General features: G+C 37.1%; 1 protein-coding gene across 2 annotated transcripts in view; it reads right to left on the reverse strand.

Annotated features, from left to right (window-relative positions):
• LOC114653635 (cytochrome c oxidase assembly factor 1 homolog) overlaps positions 1-21,607 on the reverse strand; it is a 47,223-nt gene that overhangs the window by 5,068 nt on the left and 20,548 nt on the right. For both annotated transcript variants that reach the window (XM_028804055.2, XM_051929093.1), the window contains exons 2-3: positions 12,638-12,749; positions 7,823-7,974 (exon numbers count right to left, since the gene is read on the reverse strand). In XM_028804055.2, the coding sequence (XP_028659888.1) occupies positions 7,823-7,974; positions 12,638-12,731 (246 nt within the window). In that variant the 5' untranslated portion in view covers positions 12,732-12,749. The remainder of the gene's footprint in view (positions 1-7,822; positions 7,975-12,637; positions 12,750-21,607) is intronic.

The following is a 21,607-nucleotide window of genomic DNA, read 5'->3' on the forward strand; positions in this document are numbered from 1 at the left end:
ATGGTAAGTCAATGGTAACACATCAGTGTTCATGAACCTTCAACCAAAACCACAACAGCAAACTGTTCTAGAACAAAGTGAAACTGAACCATTGCTTCAATTGAACTATTATGATGACAATGTGAATCAGTCACCAGATGTTGGCACAAACAAGTTTTAGTGATGTTCATGTTTGGTGTGTGCTTTACACTATTGCACCTCCTTGTTGACCATTTACAGGTAATACTGGTCTAACGATATTTGTGGATCATCATTGTACAGACTATTTTCGATTTGTCAGTGATAGTCTGGTGGAGAAAATAGTTGTTGAAATGAACAGCTATGCTTAGCAAAGTCAGAAAAGTCACAGTAAACCGTTTGCTTGTTGCATTTGCTAGCAACCTGTTGCTGCAGATGACGTGGGTGTCTTTCAACCCCCACAAGATAGCCATAAAGACATATGGTCTTGGGGGTGGCAGGTTTTAAGATGTTGTATTCCCCCATTGGTCTGAAGTATGGCAGTTTGGAATTGGCTTGGATCAGAAGCTTTTAAGTACCATGATGTCCTATTGGCTCTAGGGGTTAGACAGAGAATCCATAAATCTGCATGTTCAACCACATTCTCTATCTCTCTTACTAACCAACATATGATGAAGTATCTCTCTTACTAACCTCTGATCATGAAGACCAAACTGATGAAATGAAAGGACAACACAATGGAGACCACAGCTTGGTAGCCATATTTGAACAGGCTTACGGCCTGTTCTGAAGAAAGCTGAGCACCAATGATGCCTTAACTAGAGACATTTTAAATAACTACAAGTCTGTGTGTCACCTGAAACTACACATCACCATTTAATCAGGTTGTATGGTTGCCAATATTCAAATGTACTTTGCATATAGTTATTATTTATGAATATTATCAATAATACATTGTTTTATGTGTAACTTAATTCCTGTTTGTCTTTTTACTACACCTAATTTCCTATAGATATAGAAGGGAAGGTGGGGATAAGTTATATACTGTAATACCTTATACACAGTGGTGAATCTGTGAGATTAGAGGCATTCTGACAAAGGCTACATCTTAATAATACAATAGGGGAAAGTAGAGCAATACATATATTACTCTACCAAGACAAAACAGTTACACATAACTTTTTTTGTTGTTTTTTTTTAAAAAAAAAATCAACACTTCTGATTCATTTTTCTGGAGATAAATATAAAGCTAAAGAGGCTATGAATACTTTGGAAAATTGACCATTTTTGCAATAAAATGATTTTTATAACTACTTAGTAAACACTTCTTCCACAACCTTAAAAATGAAACTACAAGTAAACTAGAAAACACAGCGCTTGAAAAATTCAAAATAAATTCCATTCTAAAAATGCTAAATCCTAAACGTTTATTTTATTCATTCACATGGATACATTTCTATTATATTGTTGCTTTACAGTACATTATTCTCACTTGCTTTGGGGTATACCTGTATATTAATGCAGTAAACACAAGAAAGTATCAAAATAAAAGCAGGCATTCCCATTAGGGGATAGACTAAATTCAAAATAGCATTTTTAAATGGTAACCTTTGTGCTCACATTATCTTCCCCTTAATTTATTTTTTTACTCAAAAATTAATTTTATATGTATATACTAGGGGGTTTCGCCCCCTGCTCGCCAACCCCCATGTTTGGTTTTCCGGATACACACTTTTAAGATTTTTTTTTCTTTGAATTGTTGCTATTTCATTAGTTTCACTTTTATTTCAGAACTTCTGTAAAAACAATATTTGTAATCTTGCGAGTCCCAATATGCTGAATCTTTTTAATGAGGTCAGGATAGGTTTCTCTGTTTGGAATTTCAGCACAGACAAAACGATCTACATCATCCGCAGTTAATAATTTTTTGTTACAAAGTAGAAAAGTAAGTGGAGTTCTGCATTGGACTCCTGTCTGTAAAGTCGTGCTATTTTCCTCTCACAGTTCCAAAAGTACATGGGGTTACCAAGGTGATACCCCAGCTTTTGTCTAGGTTTTTGTACAAGGGCTAGACAGAACATTTTTGACTCCTGGGGTAAATTTAGGTTTTTAAATAAGCAGACAGATAAATATATATATATATATATATATATACACTAACAAAGTAACCAATAAATGCATGTGCGGTAAACTCAGTTTTTGAAATTCTCAAGATTCTTTATTTGTCACATGCATAGTTATACAGGACAACACGCAGTGAAATGCATCCTGATCTGCTTATCAAAAACTGTGCAAAGTTAGAAGAATATCAGATTAACAAAAAGTCATAGATCGAAAGATAACAGTATAGTAGAACATAATAAATACTGTAAGTAAAATTATGTGAATAAAGTAGAATTAAGTGTTAAGGTGCAATAGTGTAGTAATTATTGTGCAAAACCTAAGTTAGACTGTTGCATAGTTAAATGAGGCAGTTTGTTTGTTTGCGCTACTGCGATCTTTACTTTTTTTATATTTTCTAATTTTCCTACTTTCATATCCTTTAACTTTCTCCACGTGTATAGCACCCAGGAATTTTTTTTTTTTTTTTTTTTGAGCCTTTCTAATTTCCCTGGTTTCATAGTCTCTAACCAGATCTGCATGTGTTTAGCGCCAACGTTTGTAAACGTCTTTATGAAGTTCTACTTTGTCTTTTACTCATTGTCTTTTAATTCTGAGCCAGATTGGACGTGCTTTTTTTTTTTCAATTCCACTTGTTCTGGGCTGATAATCCATCCATCCATCCATTTTCCAACCCGCTGAATCCGAACACAGGGTCACGGGGGTCTTCTGGAGCCAATCCCAGCCAACACAGGGCACAAGGCAGGAAACAATCCTGGGCAGGGTGCCAACCCACCGCAGGACGGGCTGATAATTACTTTCCTTATTTTCTGAATTTGACCGTCGATTATTCTTTTTTGCTCTTTTTTTTCTGTCCAACGCATTTGAGTCTCTTTTCTCCACACTGCTTTCTTCTTCGCTTTGATGTAGACATTTAATTTATAACGTACTGTCCTTATACGCTTTATATGCGCTGAGAGCCCTGGATCTGTGTGTGCTCAAATCCTTCACAAGACTGAATGTTTTGCTGCCTATTGTCCTATTTGATAGATTGTAAGTAGGGCGTGTCTTTGGTCTCGCATGTCTTTAAAATGTCTCCCGAGAAGATCACGCATCGTAGACTTGCTTTTGCTTTCCAGGACAGGATATCTTTTTATAATAGAGAGATAGGAAGGGCCTATTTTTACATATACTATCTATTTAAGAAAATTGTAAATATGCTTTTTAGTGTTATTCTTCATATTTAAATCCAAACTTCTTTTTTCTACTTGATAATGCATTCAACTATTGTTTTTTCTTTTTTTTTAACTTGGTAAATAGAGATACGACCTGAAACATAAACCAAAAAGCAAAGTTAAAAAAGAATCTATGAAACACAGTCTTCATATCCATGATACAGCTTGGGAATGTACATGTACTGCTTGATGCATGTTGCTACTAATGCACAGAACAGTATTTTCATTGTAATGTTTCATAAAGATGAATTAAAAGGGGATTTCTTGAACCATAAAAATTGGAATTCCTACACTGAAAGCATTTCCAACAAAACTCTTGAGTGCATTCCAAGCTTAGCAATAATTGCAGATGTTTTAAAGTGGAGTGTTTAGTTGGAAGTAAAAACAGCTATTGCACACACCACTTAACCTGACCCTGTGCCAAAAACATCCATCCTCTAACCTGCTTATCCAGTTCACGGATAGTAATATTTGTATATTAATGTTATTAATATGTCACTGTATGCACTGGTGGAATATTCTGGCCATTGAGATATGTAAATTTGCTCCTTCAAGATGGCGCCGTCTGGTGTGGCTGGCCGTCTGCTCGTCTCTCTAGTCTATGTTTTAACTTTGTTTTTATGTTTTAGTTTATCCAAACGGCCACTGTCCTATGATCGTGAGTCTTTACTAAACATATTTTCTGGCTTGCTTTCCTCTCAATTTTCATCTCCTGGTTGGATTTTTTGTGAACCTCCACCTTTGTTTTATTTATCTCCTGACTTCTTCACCTGGACACCGTTGTTCACCTGTATCAGTGAATTATATGCCCCTCGGAGATGCAAACACACCCGCCGCCGTCGTGGGAATTCAGCAGGAATTGCCGTTAAACAACGCCGACTCAAGTCACAGAGCTTTGTTTCCTGATGCCTGCGAGTAGTCTATGACCCATCTTCTCCTGCTCAGGACGCCATCAGTGGTTCATGGGCGCTGGACACCGGATTTAATCTCTCCATTTCAAGACAGCATCACTTTTCCTCGGCCTGCAATCGAGTAGTAAACACTGCTAATCTTCGCACGCTTACATGTGCTCATCCTGCAGCGAGCTCTTCATCTATCAAGGCTGCTCTCTTGAACGTGAGATCAGATTCTAATAAAACTTTTATTCTGCAAGACTTTATTACCTCAAATAATCTGGATTTCTTCTTCATCACTGAGACTTGGATTTTAAATGGTGACTCTTCTTGTTTTACTGACTTGACTCCACCAGGTTACTCATTTTTAAACTCTCCTCGCCTGACTCATCGTTGGGGGTGCATTGCCACTATTTTTAAATGTATGTTCTTGTGTCGGAGCCTTACAAGGGGTCCGTTTAGCAGCTTTGAACTCCAACTTTTCGAAGTGTGCAGCTCCCCTTCTCTACTATTTGCCGTGGTTTATAGACCTCCTGTAATTAATGATACTTTCATTTCTAAATTCTCTGATCTCTTGGCTGATATCACCCTCTCTCATGACAAAGTTCTTATTGTTGGTGATTTCAACATTCACGTTTGTTGTCAATCGAAACCTTTGGTCAATGACTTTTTATCACTTTTGAACTCATTTGATTTTATACAGCATATTAATATGCCAACCCACTCTCTCGGTCACACCCTCGATCTCATCCTTACTCGTGATATTTCAGTGAATAATATTGATTTATGTGATGTTTCTTTTACTGATCATTTTTCTATAATGATGGACCTGAATATTACTGTCAATGTCCCTACTAATAGCTGTCCCCCACGCTGCTCGCGCTTTTTAAATTCTTCTATTATATCTGATTTTAAAACCATTTTCTCTAGTCTTTATGTGCATGACCAAAATAATGGTATCGATGATTCTGTCATAAAATTTAATTCCTCCTGTAAAATGATTTTAGACTCATTTGCTCCGCCCAAGATACGTAGTAATAAGGGAAGACCTGCTCCCTGGCTAAATGAAAATACACGATCACTGCGCCGCGCCTGTCGAACTGCTGAACGGCGTTGGAAAAAAGATGGACTGATTGTCTCTAAACAGAATTTTAGGACTTCTCTTTTCAATTTCCAGGCTGAAGTTAAGAAAACGAAACAATATTTCTTTGCCAATATAGTTTCCCGTCATTCAAAGAATCCTAGGGTCTTATTTAATTCAATTAATGCGGCCATTCACCCTCACTCTGCGATGGGATCAAATAGCATTGTTCATTCATGTGACCAGTTTCTATCATCTTTGTCAGCAAAATCGATACTATCCGCCGTGGCATTGTTCAAACGGGCTATGAACTTTCTACTGTTAATCATGACATTGTCTTAGAATCCTTTGATCTAGTCTCACTTTCACAGCTAAAAAGAACTATTGACACCCTTAAACCAGCCCCCAGTCCTCTGGATATTGTACCACCACGTCTCTTAGTGGAAGCCTTTGATGTGTTGGGCCCACCCTTATTAGCCATCATCAATGATTCTATTAGTTCGGGAGTTGTGCCCTCATTTTTTAAACATGCTGCAGTCCATCCCCGTCTAAAAAAGGCAGAATTAGATCCTGGAGTTTTAGCTAATTTTCGTCCGATTTCCCAACTGCCATTTCTGGCTAAAATTCTAGAAAGAATTATTTATAATCAATTGGTCAATCACCTTAACTCTAATAATTTATTTGAGTTCTACCAACCTGGCTTTAGGTGTTATCATTGTGTTGAAACGGCCCTCCTGAAAGTGTTCAACGACATCTCTTATTACTGACTCAGGTGATGCGGCAGTCCTTCTCCTCCTTGACCTGTCCACTGCCTTTGACACCACTGACCATGAGATACTGCTGATGCGGCTTGAACATCTTGTTGGGCTTAAAGGAGCTGCTCTTAACTGGTTCAAGTCATATTTAACTGGTAGACACTTTTCAGTGACTTTTAATTCCTCTTCTTCATCTACTGCTCCTCTTAAATATGGTGTTCCTCAGGGATCCATTTTGGGTCCTATTTTATTCTCCATATACCTTCACCCTATTGGAGCGATTTTTAGGAAATTTAACATTTCTTTTCACTGCTATGCTGATGATACTCAGGTTTATATTCCTGTCTGCAACTCGACAACAATTCAACTCCACAACTGTCTGTCTGAGTTAAGATCCTGGATGGCTAATAATTTTCTTGATCTAAATCAAAATAAAATGGAGGTGCTTACTGTATAGTGGGTCCATCAGCTAAAGCCCAAATTGGTCTTGGTCTTTTCGGCTTTTTCTCTGTCTTTTCCAAACCTCAAGTCTGCAATCTTGGTGTTACCTTTGACAGTAGTAACCTCTCTTTTCAGAAACAAATTCTGTAGTCAAGAGTTGATTTTTACAACTTCGTCTATTAGGTAAGATAAAGCCTTTTTTATCTTCTAGGGATCTTGAGATAGCTACTCATGCCTTTATTTTTTCTCGCCTCGATTACTGCAACTCGCTGTATTCTGGGATTAACAAATCCTTGATACACAGGTTACAGTTGGTACAAAATGCTGCCGCTCGCTTTCTGGTTGGACTCCGTCTCTCCTATTTTAGCTTCTTTACACTGGCTGCCTGTCAGTTTTCGAATTGATTTTAAAATCCTGCTGCTAGTTTTTAAATCTTTACATGGGCTTGCTCCTGCCTATTTATCTGAACTGTGTGTTTTACATCAGCCATCTAGAGTGCTTAGATCTTCTGGTCAGCTGTCTCTGGTTGTCCCTCGTACCAAGTGTAAAACCAAGGGGGACAGGGCTTTTGCACCTGCTGCGCCTCGCCTGTGGAACTCTTTACCTCATCATATAAAGGAGTCGTCTACAATTGAATTGTTTAAAACAAGACTAAAGACTCATTTCTACTCACCTGCATTCAGTGACCTTCAGTAATACTGATGGTTTTCTCTTTGTGATTATGTAACCTTACTTCTATTTTTTATGTATATAACATTGCCGTTAAATTAGTTGTTCCCACTCATTTATAATAGTGCTGATAATTAGTCCAGGAAGGTCTAATGATACTTTGTGTAGTGTATTTAAGTCTGTTGTACAGAATAAAGTGCAACATTTTGGTTCTTGCATTTACTGTGTTTATTGATCCTTGGCTGATTAGTTAGGAATTTACATAGAATATATTTTAGAATTGTGAAACTTCTGCAGCAAAGGACATTCTGCCTCACATCAGATGTCTAAAGCTCTCAAATACAATATGCTTTATTAATAAGAATTTCAGTCACAGACTACAAAAACGTTCTTTTTATTCTGAGGGGCAATTTGTCATAGTGGCCTTGTAAAATATAGTGCCATGTTATTTAGTCTTCACAAAGCTTTCCTTAGGTTTGAAGTTTATTATGCTATGATCAAAGTCGGATGAAATTCAATGGTTCATTATCTTAATTGACATCAGATGTGTGTGGTATTTTTTTTCTTCTTACATTTTATGCTTATGCCTCCAAAAATAATGTAAATGACCACCTGTGTGTTTTAAAATTGAGTTATAAGAATGAACCCAGCATGCTATAAAGACAGCCAAAGTCCATAATAGTCCCCTACCTTTGCTCTTTCTTTATCCACATGATTATGTCGATCAGTAAGCCTAATGTTGTGGATTTTCAATGGAGGGGCTCCAAGAGAGTCCATCGCCATTTCATGAACTTTAAGCTTCTCCACAGCAAGCTGAAAGTATTGGGACTTTGCAAAATTTTCTTTGACAAAACACAAAGAATGCAAACAAATTCCACATTAAAAGGATACAAGGATTTATTGTATATTTAGTTTATACAATGATTTTTTTATTTCTGAAGGTCAAGATTACCTCAAAAAGCCACATCTTTGAAAAGCAAGAAGTACATTATTAAAATTAACCAAAACCTTTTCTTCAAATTTAGCCACTTAAACATATCAAATCTAGTGTTACTAATAATGAGTTAATTTAATGTTAATACTAATGCTTTAATAAATCTGATCTACCTTCCAGATATAAAGACAATCTATTGCAGTGCTGCTCATCAACTCTATATGCCCAAACTGAGCCTTTCTGCAGTTTTTAAAAAGATAAACCTCTGGCTTGTGTAAAACTATGGGTACTGCACTGGTTCAGTTATATATTTTCTATTCAAACTACCTGTACGTACAAACTGTTAAAACAGGACTGTTAACTTTTCCCCTTTAGCTTTTTTTTTCTGCAGGTGCTTTCCCTGTCCAGCTTCTCTTCTGTCTATAAACCACAGCACGGGTATCAAACTCAGATCCTGACAGGCCACAATGGCAGCAAGTTTATGCTCCAGCCACTTTTTTAACTAGTTGCCATTGCTTCTGTTGATTAAACATTCTTCTTTTCCTTGATTTTAATTGACATGCTTCTTAAAATTTAAAACACTTGTTTTTTTTTTCCCCCACAAGTCTCAAACTCTGCTCCTGGATGGCCATTATTTACCCCTAATCAATTTCTTAATTAGAGGCCAATTCTTTGCTATTAATGAAACCCCATTTTTAATTCCATCATTTATTAGTGTACTCATTCTACCATTAATTTCTAAAACTGTTTATTTTATTTATTTCTGAGACTACCATCCAAATCTTTTGTGGACCAGAACAGATCAATATTTTTCTTTTGATATATTTTATTGATTCAGATATGGTGTGAAGGACATTGAAGTGTAAATTGAATGAAGTTAACTTGTCATCTGTTCTTTGCACCTCATTATTGTTTGGCTACTACAGTAATCCCTCCTCCATCGCGGGGGTTGCGTTCCAGAGCCACCCGCGAAATAACAAAATCCGCGAAGTAGAAACCATATGTTTATATGGTTATTTTTATATTGTCATGCTTGGGTCACACATTTGCGCAGAAACACAGGAGGTTGTGGAGAGACAGGAACGTTATTCAAACACTGCAAACAAACATTTGTCTCTTTTTCAAAAGTTTAAACTGTGCTCCATGACAAGACAGAGATGACAGTTCTGTCTCACAATTAAAAGAATGCAAACATATCTTCCTCTTCAAAGGAAACAGAGAGGAAAGCAAACAAATCAATAGGGCTGTTTGGCTTTTAAGTATGCGAAGCACCGCCGGTACAAAGCTGTTGAAGGCGGCAGCTCACACCCCCTCAGTCAGGAGCAGGGAGAGAGAGAGAGAGAGCCAGAGAAAAACAAAGTCAAAAATCAATACGTGCCCTTTGAGCTTTTAAGTATGCGAAGCACCGTGCAGCATGTCGCTTCACTAAGCAGCTGCACAGAAGGTAGCAACGTGAAGATAATCTTTCAGCATTTTTAGACGAGCGTCCGTATCGTCTAGGTGTGCGAACAGCCCCCCTGCTCACACCCCCTACGTCAGGATCAGAGAAAGGCAGCGCAAGAGAGAGAGAGAGAGAAAGTAAGTTGGGTAGCTTCTCAGCCATCTGCCAATAGCGTCCCTTGTATGAAATCAACTGGGCAAACCAACTGAGGAAGCATGTACCAGAAATTAAAAGACCCATTGTCCTCAGAAATCCGTGAACCTGCAAAAAATCCGCGATATATTTAAATATGCTTACATATAAAATCCGCGATAGAGTGAAGCCGCGAAAGGCGAAGCGCGATATAGCGAGGGATCACTGTAGTTACATAAAAATAAAGAATTAAGGGTTCCTAATCTTAGGCTACATCCACTCTGCTACATGCCATTTTTAAATGAAAAAGATCGGCATACACACTGTTTTCACATTATTTATGACAGTATCACCATCCACACTAAAACAACCGGAAATGCATATGATGTAGATCGGGGTGCCCAATACGTCGATTGCGATCGACCGGTAGATCGAAAAGGTAGTGCAGGTAGATCGCATTGCATTCAAAAAAATTTTTTTTAAACGTTAGTCTATATATCCTCCCTATGGCATTTGCCACTTGATTAACATACAGGGTGGCCAGTCTGAGATATCTTTTCTTCTAACACTCTGGTCATCCCGCACGCACGATCAAACACGCGAGCTACTGCAAAACTCCGGCTGTGATCTAGTTAGCCTTCCAATTTATATCGACTAAAGAAGGGATTTAAAAAAAAAAATTGTTTGGGGGAGGGTATGGGCTGGATGTGGAACTGGAAGAGGATTTTTTTCTCACAATGTCACAATCGAAGTGTGTTTGTCTAATCTGTCAATCTATCATTGCTATTCCAAAGAAGGAAAATGTGGAAAGGCACTTTCGAACTGTTCATAAAAACTACGAAACTGACTTCCTTCCGAAAAGCGATCTGAGAAAGAGAAAGGAGAGGGAACTAAAATCGCAGTTAATCGGACAGCCATCATTTTTCACTCAGCTGAATTCAAAAGCAAAGGCAGACACACCGAAGCATCGTTCCGGGTGAGTCACTCGATCATTAAGCATAAGAAGTCCTTCCAAGATGGAGAGATGATAAAAGAGGCAGATGGCTAGGGAGAAATTCCTGCTGAGATTTCGAAGCCCCTGGCCGGAGAAAAAGGAGTTTCTCCTTATCATTAAACATGCAGAATACAAGCAACTTAATAACGATCAATGGCCGCTAGACTTGGCATTTTTTCCGATCTGATAAACATGTTGAATGAACTTAATTTACAGCTGCAAGGAAAAGACAAAACCATGGTCAAGATGATTAGCTCAGTTAATGCTTTCAAACAAAAAATGCAACATATGTCCTCAAAGCTGCAGCGCCTTGATTTGTGGAACATCCAAAACCTTGCGTCACAGCTGGAGACACATGGAAGGCGTGTGCGCAACTTGACAGCATACACTACACAGAGCAGATTGAAAATTGTCTGTCAAACTTGGACAGACGGTTTCAAGACTCAGCTTTACTTGAGCCAATCGCTACATTTAAGTGCTATCCATTTAGGGAAGATGTTGAGGGTGATTCACCCGCATCAAAAATTACAACACTGTTTCACCTATAACTCCTGTACAGTGGAGGATGAGATTTTGACACTACAGGATGACATTCAGCTGAAGTCTGGGGCTCTTGGACAGTTTTGGAACTTACAGAGGAAAAGTACCCAAACATGAGGAAATGTGCTACCTCCTTGACTGGATTATTCGGCTCTACTTATTTATGCGAGTCAGCCTTTTCCCACATGAAGATTATTAAATCCAAATACTGTAGTGACCATAAATGTATTGAATTGTTATTGTGACATAAAGGGTATTCAGTTATGCAAGGTATGACAACGTATATTTTATGTATAAAGTGTGTGTATATATAATATAGCATTTTTAATGTAGGCAGATCATTTCGACCTGGTCATTTTAAAAGTAGCTCACAAGCCAAAAAAGTGTGGGCACCCCGATTTAGATTTTCACCTATATTGGGCATGCAAAGATAGAGAAACATTGCCAGTCACAGGATTTATCACAATACTGTAGCAACCAGTAAATTATTTGCCTTTTGTGCATGTACGCAGTATTCAGACTGTATAAAACACAATTTAGAAGCATAGCAACACAACAAGCAGTATGAAAAGCAACTCCTCTAGGTCCACAATGTTGGAATATGGATTTCGTCCATGAAGAGTAATCAATTAGGGAATGAGACATTATAATGAGAAAGATTTAATCAGGGAAGAGCTACGTAATAAGCATGAACAAATTAAAGCAAGAGTAGAGGCTGCTTTTTGGAAAGTCTTTGTTTTTACATGTTTACACTGTAACACCAAGTCAGCATTTTATATGGCACTGGAGAGTGTTTTTAAAAGCCTCAATTTTGGACGTTAAAGATGTCAGGGTAGTGAGGACCAGAGTTAAAAATGGAGACTAATATCTGCGCTTTAAAGTGGAAATTTCCCAGTGTGGATGTAGCCTTAAACTGCAGGTCATTTAAAATTAGGCTAAAAGTCAGGTAAGTTACCACCAGTAACTGGTTACTGATTAAGAAGGTTGCTAGAATAAAAACCTGCAGCCACTGTGGCTCTCCGGGATCTGAGTTTGACACCCCTGCTATACACGTACAGTATATATGGCCTCACAGACAATTATACATGAACAGCACATTATGAATTTTGAATCCAGATAAGCTTATTTCCTGCTTGCTACCATGATATCACTGTCTGCATACCCTAAAGCATTCTTTGTAAAAGCTGCTGTGCAAAACAGTGATGATCTGTTTTCTGCTTGGTTGATAATATGCAACTATCAATGAGAGAAATTCTTATTCTGCTGCCATCGTCACAATAAAACACTCTTTCATAAACATCCATCTTTCTTGAAATGAGAGACACTGTGAGAAAAGACAAAAATGACTAGAATGAATAATCGCAATAAAAAAAAATATCCTAAGAGGCCTAGTTCTGCCTATGCCACTTCAGTTTTTTGCAAGTCTCAGTTTAGCTAAGAAGTTACATAAACCACTTCACTTACTTTGCATGAGGTAATACATCACTGCACTTGCTGCTCCTCCAACAATGCCCAAGTAAATTGCCATTTGTTGCAGTTTTTGGACTGAGGCAGGCATTTTTTTTAATTTCCTCTCCTGTAATAAAATGTGCAATTTAAACTATTATCAAAACTGACAGTTATTATCAACATACTTAAGTGCAGTATAGTATTATTGAAAGAATGAAAAATGTAAAAGTACTTTGTGTGTGTGTGTGTGTGTGTGTGTGTGTGTATCCAAAGGTAAAGCTGTATATATATACATATATATATATATATATATATATATATATATATAGGAAATAAGAGTGTAAGACCATATTTACATTTTTCCATTGCTAAGTCATCCAAGTTTTGAACTCCTTACACCAGTCTTATGCATCTCAGTGCACTGGAATGCCAGTCCTATCATAAATTCTAGGTTTGTGAAGCTGACAATGTGCAGGTTTTGTTGAGTCTGTGTCACAGAAGTACTGATTGAATTCCATGTATTTTTCAGGCTGAACTATTGTGCCATTTAGCAATTATCCAGCCAAGTGTCTTACTCTCATTGTTTCTCTTTGCTGATCCAGTTTCGCTTATGTAGTCATTTTTTTTTTTTTTTTTAAACTGGTTCCCTTGACAGATGAAAAAAATGTTACACTTTTATCACCAAGACACCGACAATTTGATACTGACTGTTTGGGCTCTTTGGACCTCCATTTGCTGCCTCATACTGTTAAGAAAAATTCACATATCAAAGTGCTAATTATCAGACCTCTTTTATAGCTAACATATACTGAAAAATAGCAATCAATCTAATATGAGTTTCCTTTGCAGCTCCACTTGTAATTGTGATTTACTTGCTTCAAAGTTAAACTCTTTTTTTTACTCTGGCGTTTCCATTGTTTTGTCCAACCGAAGTAAACACAAACATAACCCACATGCAGTTGTGTATAGGTTTACAGTATAAGAAGTTTTAAATGTGAAGGACCTTACCGTGAATCACTAAGCATCTTCTAATAAAAATAATCAAATAATTCACAACTTTGAATTTTGGATTCATAAATATACAACAATAGAACACATTGTGCAGAATCAAAAATACAGTCCATGTTTATGCAGGATATGTGATCTACTTATTTACTTTAATGTGGTAATAAAGCTAAATTCACATCTATTTTTATAAAAACGGTGGTAAAGTCCAACTAGACACTTGAATGCCATCAACAGGCTCACACAAGCTGCCAAAGGCAAGAAACAATCGAGTGCAGGCCGCTTTCTAGTACAGTGCACTCTCTCTGCTCCCCTGTCATGATTCTGGAACATCAATTGTCTCGTGTCAAAATATAGGTTAAGGCAAAGTGGAAGACTGGCTTGACCCAGACATTTAGCCATTGGCATTATTGACAGTGCAGTTAAAAAAGATTAAATCAAAGAGGAATGAAACTGTATGACAGGAAAATACAGAGGATATTTCTGCACACCATGGTAAAGATAGTTACACTGACTGAATATTCTGTACTACATAGAAGGCATTCATATAATTCTGTTGAGTTACACTGTACTCTAATCTTTCCGTTCCATTCTTAAGGTATGAGGGCACTGGAACTATCCAATGTGAACATTTTCCTGTAAATTTAACTACTTGGCTGATTTTTCTTTGCTTTTTCAATCTTTTTTTATTCCTTCTGTTTTATTTAGAGAGCCTTTCCCATACTTAAAGCACTTAAATAGCTGAGAGTGAATGTAAATAAGTATTTCATTACATCACTTAACATATAACCAGAACCTTTAAACAAAGTAAACCAGAGCCACACAGCTGCTCTGTAACACTACTGCTTCATGCCTCCAGAACCCTGAATACTTTACCAGTATGGAGTTCTCTTAGTGTCTACGTAGATTTTCCCCCAGGTACTCTGGTTAACTGGTGATTCTAAATTGGCCCCTTGTGAGAAAGTAAAGGTATTTTGGTGTGAGTGTGCCCTGTGATGAATTTTTGCCATTTAGTGCCTAACACCAAGTGTTGCCATTATAGGCTCCAGCCAAATTACCCTGAAATAAAAATGCAGATTCAATGATGGATAGTAGAATGAAACCATCCTTTTTTATGTTTTCTTTGACCTTATCATTAAGTGTATTATTAATATACATTTGGCTGACACCTTTACCCAAGGTAATTTACAAGATCAGGATACTTTGCACCTTTTACACCTTCTTATTCCTTATTTCCAAACTCCAGGACATAACTGGTGAAGATTGAATATTTCAGTAGTTTTCAATTTTACACTTGGGATTAAAATTTCTCCTTTTAAGTAATATATCCATGTTCATACACATGCACACACAAACAAAAGGACATTTACTGTTCATCATGACAAAAAAGTACTGATATTATGTGTGTTACGAGACAAATGGGCACCATTTACTGTTAAAGTGTTTTATAATACAGTAATTATTTTTTGCAATTTACCCTATTAAATTTTGGAATTAACACCCTAAATCATATTAAGTAGCAACTTTAACTCCCTATTAGTATATTGTGAGACAGATACTTCAGAATTGGGTTACCTTATACTGTGTAGAATAAATATATTCAATATTATTGAAACCTATGCATTTTAGGTACATCATGCCTAATATATTCTGAAAAAGGTGGGCAATGAGACATCTTTGGTCTGTATCTGCTCATTGGTTTGATTCATGGCAGCACAGGATTAAAGTTACCATTAAAAAAGGAAATGGGTTAAAAACTAAAAAGTTGCCATGACATAATTATTAGCACCCTTTTAAATTTAAACTTAATCAGGATAACTAGAATGTCACTGCAGTGACATTAGACTCTGCAATAAATTGCCAGCACTCATATGACACGAATTAACCAATGAATGAAGGTTCTAATGCTTAAAAAAAGGTCACTTTCACTACATGTTCCTTATTGACAATGCCAAAGACAAGAGTTCTCGGAGTTCATCAAAAAAAATTATCATCAAAATACAAAAACACAGAAGTGTACAATGTTATTAATGGAGACCTTAGCATTCCAGCTTCCAAAGTTCACCATGTTATTAAGAACGTTACTCCTCATGGTACTGTCAAATACCTCTAATGGTGTGGTAGAAAGAATAAAATTGATCAAAGAAATCTAGAAAGGTTGGTGCATATGTAGAAAAACACCAAGCAAACATCCCAAGAGCTTAAAGCTGACCTGATGTAATCTGGAGTGATGGTTTCAAAGTGTAACATGCTGTACACAAAACAAGAGACCAAGGAGAACCCATCCATCCATCCATTTTCCAACCCGCTGAATCCAAACACAGGGTCACGGGGGTCTGCTGGAGCCAATCCCAGCCAACACAGGGCACAAGGCAGGAGCAAATCCCGGCCAGGGCGGCAACCCACCGCAGCCAAGGAGAACCCTACTGTAAAAAACAAACATACAAAGGTATCCCTGACCTTTGCCCAAACCTATCTAAAGGAAGCCAAAATCCTTCATGAAAAATGTTTTGTGCAATGATAAAACTAAAGTAGAGCCCTTTTATTAATGCTGACCATCGATTTGTTTAGAGACTGTGAAATGAATCTTATCTCTCTATTATAATAAAAAAAATCCTGGGATGAGACGTGACTTTTTTAGAGAGATACTTGGATTGTGTTTAAGCACTGAGTCCCGATCTTAGTCTAATTGAAAACCTATTGAAAAGATATCTGCCTACATTCAACAGCTAGAACAAATTAGAACTGTACAGAGGGAGAAACTATTAGCAAAAAGGTTCAAAAAACGTTTAGATGGCAATGAGAAGTGTTTAGAGGCGGACATCTTTGCATAATATCATGCACCAAGTATTAGGGACGGGTGCCTTTAAAATAAAAAACTACATGCAAGTTGAACAGACATAGTCATATGATATGCATAATAATTTACTTTCAACAAAAAAAGATAACAGTGGTATGTCTTTCATTTCCTAGGAACATCTGAGTACTGGGGTGTTTTCCGAACAAAGATTTTTAATGAAGCAGTATTTAGTTGTATGAAATTAAATCAAATGTGAAAAACTGGCTGTGCAAAAATTTGGGTCCCCTTGTAATTTTGCTGATTTAAATGCCTGTAACTGCTCAATATTGATTACTTGCAACACCAAATTGGTTGGATTAGCTCGTTAAGCCTTGAAGTTCATAGACACGCGTGTCCAATCATGAGAAAAGGTATTTAAGGTGGTCAGTTGCAGGTTGTGCTTCTCTTTGACTCTCCTCTGAAGAGTGACAGCATGGGATCCTCAAAGCCAGGGGTAGGCAACGTCGGTCCTGGAGTGCCACAGTATGTGCAGGTTTTTGTTCCAACCCAGTTCCTTAACGAGAACTCAATTATTGCTGATGAAGCACATATTGCTTAAGTGACATTTTAATGCTTCATTTTAGTGGTCTCGCTTGTTAAGGTTCTCCAACCTTAATTGCTTATTTCAATCTTAAACTGCTGCATTCAGTGTTTTAATTGCTCCTTATTAGCAATAAGATGTAAAAGACAAAGCAGCCAGCAGTTCTCCAGCTAGCTTTTTTCCAATTACATCTGTGTGTGTTCATCATGCACAGTTTGATTTAATAAAACACTTAATAGAAAAATGTGACAGACTGAAAATGATCTGTTTTAGGCTTCAAATCATTTGGATGATATCCTTGGAAAGGAAAAAAATCTACGATATAAAAGCCTTACATTGCACAGACTAACAAGCCATAAAATTAAATAAGGTCTGAGATTGGCAATTATTGGTTTCTAATTAAGCAATTGGGTTGAATGAAAACCTGTAGCCACTGCGGCTCACCAGGACCGACATTGCCTACCTCTGTTTTACATCTTATTGCTAATAAGGAGCAATTAAAACACTGAATGCAGCAGTTTAAGATTGAAATAAGCAATTAAGGTTGGAGAACCTTAACAAGCGAGACCACTAAAATGAAGCATTAAAATGTCACTTAAGCAATATGTGCTTCATCAGCAATAATTGAGTTCTCGTTAAGGAACTGGGTTGGAACAAAAACCTGCACATACTGTGGCACTCCAGGACCAACGTTGCCTACCCCTGCTCAAAGCAACTCTTGCTGCAGATGGTGTATCTGTACATCATTCTACATTTCAGCGCTATCTGCACAAAGAAAATCTGTATGGCAGGGTGATGAGAAAGAAGCCCTTTCTGCACTCACGCCACAAACAGAGTCGCTTGTTGTATGCAAATGCTCATTTAGACAAGCCAGATTCATTTTGGAACAAAGTGCTTTGAACAGATGAGACAAAAATTGAGTTATTTGGTCATAACAAAAAGTGCCTTGCATGGCGGAAGAAGAACACCGCATTCCAAGAAAAACACCTGCTACCTACTGTCAAATATTGTGGAGGTTCCATCATGCTGTGGGGCTGGGTGGCTAGTTCTGGGACTGGGGCCCTTGTTAAAGTCGAGGGTCGGATGAATTCAACCCAATATCAACAAATTCTTCAGGATAATGTTCAAGCATCAGTTCCAAAGTTGAAGTTACGCAGGGTTTGGATATTCCAACAAGACAATGACCCAAAACACAGTTCGAAATCTACAAAGGCATTCATGCAGAGGGAGAAGTACAATGTTCTGGAATGGCCCTCACAGTCCCCTGACTTGAATATCATCGAAAATCTATGGGATGATTTAAATCGGGCTGTCCATGCTTGGCAGCCATCAAATTTAACTGAACTGGAGAGATTTTGTATGAAGAATGGTCAAAAATATCTCCATTCAGAATCCAGACACTCATCAAAGGCTATAGGAGGCGTCTAGAGGCTGTTATATTTGCAAAAGGAGGCTCAACTAAGTATTGATGTAATATTTCTGTTGGGGTGCCCAAATTTATCCACCTGTCTAATTTTGTTATGATGCATATTGTATATTTTCTGTTAATCCAATAAACTTAATGTCACAGCTGAAATACTACTGTTTCCATAAGGCATGTCATATATTAAAAGGAAGTTGCTACTTTGAAAGCTCAGCTAATGATAAACAAAAATCCAAAGAATTAAGAGGGGTTCCCAAACTTTTTCATATGACTGTATTTATGTGTTATAACTTTGGGCATCCTATTTACATATGATCATTAAAGGTTGGTACATTTCCGATTATTTTAGAAGATATTTTACATACTGTATTTGTAAAAGGCAAGGGTGTCCATATTTAAAAAAAAATGGCTCCAAAATGCTAACAGAAGAACCACTTCAGGTGCCATTGTGGGTAAAAAAGGACACTCGGAGATGATTGCTCTAGAAATACTGTAAGTCTGGGTTCTAGTTTAAATGCTGCTGCATGCAACTGGTTCTATGCGCTTAGAATCAAGAGTTCTGATGAGGTAAGTGTGAATGGAAAGGATTCAGAAATTTGAGCTGGGGTGCAAGAATCGGCAGGAAGTAATGAGGAGTGAATATTGTGGTGCTGAGGCACTTGGTTTTTCAGGGTGGCAAAGCCATCTTTATTTTCCAGGCAAGAACAGTGGGTCACCTAAAGTTTGATTTGGTTCTGTTTTCTGAATTTCATTTGTTGCCATCAGGCTACAGATTTAGTTTTCTCAGGGCTCAGGAGCAACAGATTTAAGAGTTTTTTTATTCCCAAAGCTATAAGCATTTAAATTATAATAGCTAAAAGGATCCTGCTAAATTGTAAATTATTATTGTGCACTGTTAGTGCTCAATGTTTTAATTGTACAAATCTTGGGAGTGTATATACTAATTTTAACAATTGATGTTACTTGTTGTGTCTGGACTTATTTTTTGCATCTGTGTTTGTATCTTCCTGCTACAAACAAAAAGTAAACAGTCTGCCTAAAAAAGTGAAGTTTGGGCAAATGTTCATTTTTTGGTAATACAACAATTCCCAAAACAAGGCTAAAATAACCTTGGAGCGAATGTCCTACTCTACAACAGCTAAGTCAAAATGCTAATCTTGTCCTGACTGGGAATCCATAGCACTTTTGGAAAACTCTTGTGCACTACTGTCATCCAACTAGCCTGAACACCACGGAGCAAATCTGCCTCATCATTCCTGGACAGCGTGCAAAGCTGGCACATACTCTCCAAAAGATTTAAAACCACTGCTTCAAAGGGTGGGGCTACAAAATATTCAAGTATGAGGATTAAACAGTTATGCAAACAGCCTATTTCTGCTTACAATTTTTTTTTTTTTTACCTAAAACAATGTCCCATTGGGCACTTCCGGGTCCTCCTTGCGTGGAGTTTGGATGTTCTCCCGGTGTCTGCATGGGTTTCCTCCCACAGTCCAAAGACATGAAGGTTAGGTGCATTGGCGATCCTAAATTGTCCCTAGTGTGGGCTTGGTGTGTGTGCCCTGCAGTGGGCTGGCACCCTGCCCAGGACTGGTTCCTGCCTTGTGCCCCGTGTTGGCTGGGATTGGCTCCAGCAGACCCCTGTGTTAGGATACAGCAGGTTGGATAATGACTGACTGACTGACAATGTCCCATTACTAAATTGTCAGCTTCAGTGCTTTGAAATACAAATATCCCAGTTAACAGCACTTCCGTGAAGGATTTGTTACTCCGTCTATATTGACTTTTTTAAAAACCTGTCTTTTGAGATGATAATTTTTCACAGTAGAGAACAATTCAATCCAGTGAAGGTTACTCTATGAGTAAACTGTTCAAGCTTGTCCAAATGTTAAGTTAGGATTAATGCATCACTGACAGACATGTTGAAGTTGCTAAATGAAATATTTATCTTTTTCTTTTTCACCATCCATTTCAGAGAAATAACTTGACTCCTGATAGGTTAGGCCACTGTTTCTGGTGTGAACAAAGTGCTGTGCAAATATTTGTAATTGGGTGTCATTCATGCTGCCCAGTTCTCACAACATTATAAAAATAAAACTCTGCTACATTTTTTAAGACTGGAAGCAACTGATAAGCATTTTTCTACACAGCAATTGAATCTGCAATAACTGCTATTTTATTTTCAATGTGCCATTGTTTAATTTGGTAATCTGTTGTGACTATGCAATAAATGTCCTGGGCCTGATTAGAATTTGAATATTCTACGTGTTTACTTCTGCAATTGAAAATCCTGAAGTCAAAAATTAGGACCCACTTTGAGCATGTCCAGGAAATCATCTTCATTTTGGTCATTCAAACTCTTCAAATGAGTCAGATTAAACTGGAAGCAAGAAAGAAGTTAAATGCATTTCTGTTATTTGCAATATTTTAATTTCTTTATCCATTGCATTTCTAAAGTAACACTTTTTACAATATGATACTTAGGCTTTTCTGTCTTATTTTGTCTAGCTTACTATAATGCCCTACTTTTACTGTTTTTATTTTGCTAAAAATATTTCAGAAAGCCACTGGTTCAATACAGTAATAACTCTAAGTTCTCTGAAGAAATGTGTTATTTTAACACTTGAATACTAAATTGTATTAGTAATTGTAGAGATTTTTTTAATCAAGATGACAATATTGTGTTTTTTAGGGAATTCTGAAAATTTCCATCTAAACATGGCTATAAACACATTACTGTTTATCAGAAACTAAAGGCCAAATACTCAGCAACTCAGCATAATCCAGAAAGGAAACTGGAAAGTTAGTTTATTTCACAAAAAATTTTAAAAAATCATAGAATACATTGTCTAAATGGTAAAACCTGATCTGAAAAAGATGCTTACTAGTAATGCCAGAAGAGTAATAAATCTGCAGTGGTAGGTTCACAGACCACACTGCTGTATCTTCCAGGTGTAAATGTCATTAAAATGGTTTTAACTTTAGATGATCTGGTACATCAATTTCCAATTGCACTTACAAATATAAGGTGATTTTTATGGACTGGGCATTCCAAGATAAATAAAAAGAAATGTTTTATGGAATCATTAGAACACATAAGCGAAGAAACACATAGTCTTAAATATTTAAAAAGCTGATGTTCTTGTATCTTATTAAAAATGATAAAAAACTACAAAAAAG

Source organism: Erpetoichthys calabaricus, chromosome 6, assembly GCF_900747795.2.
Source record: "Erpetoichthys calabaricus chromosome 6, fErpCal1.3, whole genome shotgun sequence".
NCBI lineage: Eukaryota > Metazoa > Chordata > Cladistia > Polypteriformes > Polypteridae > Erpetoichthys > Erpetoichthys calabaricus.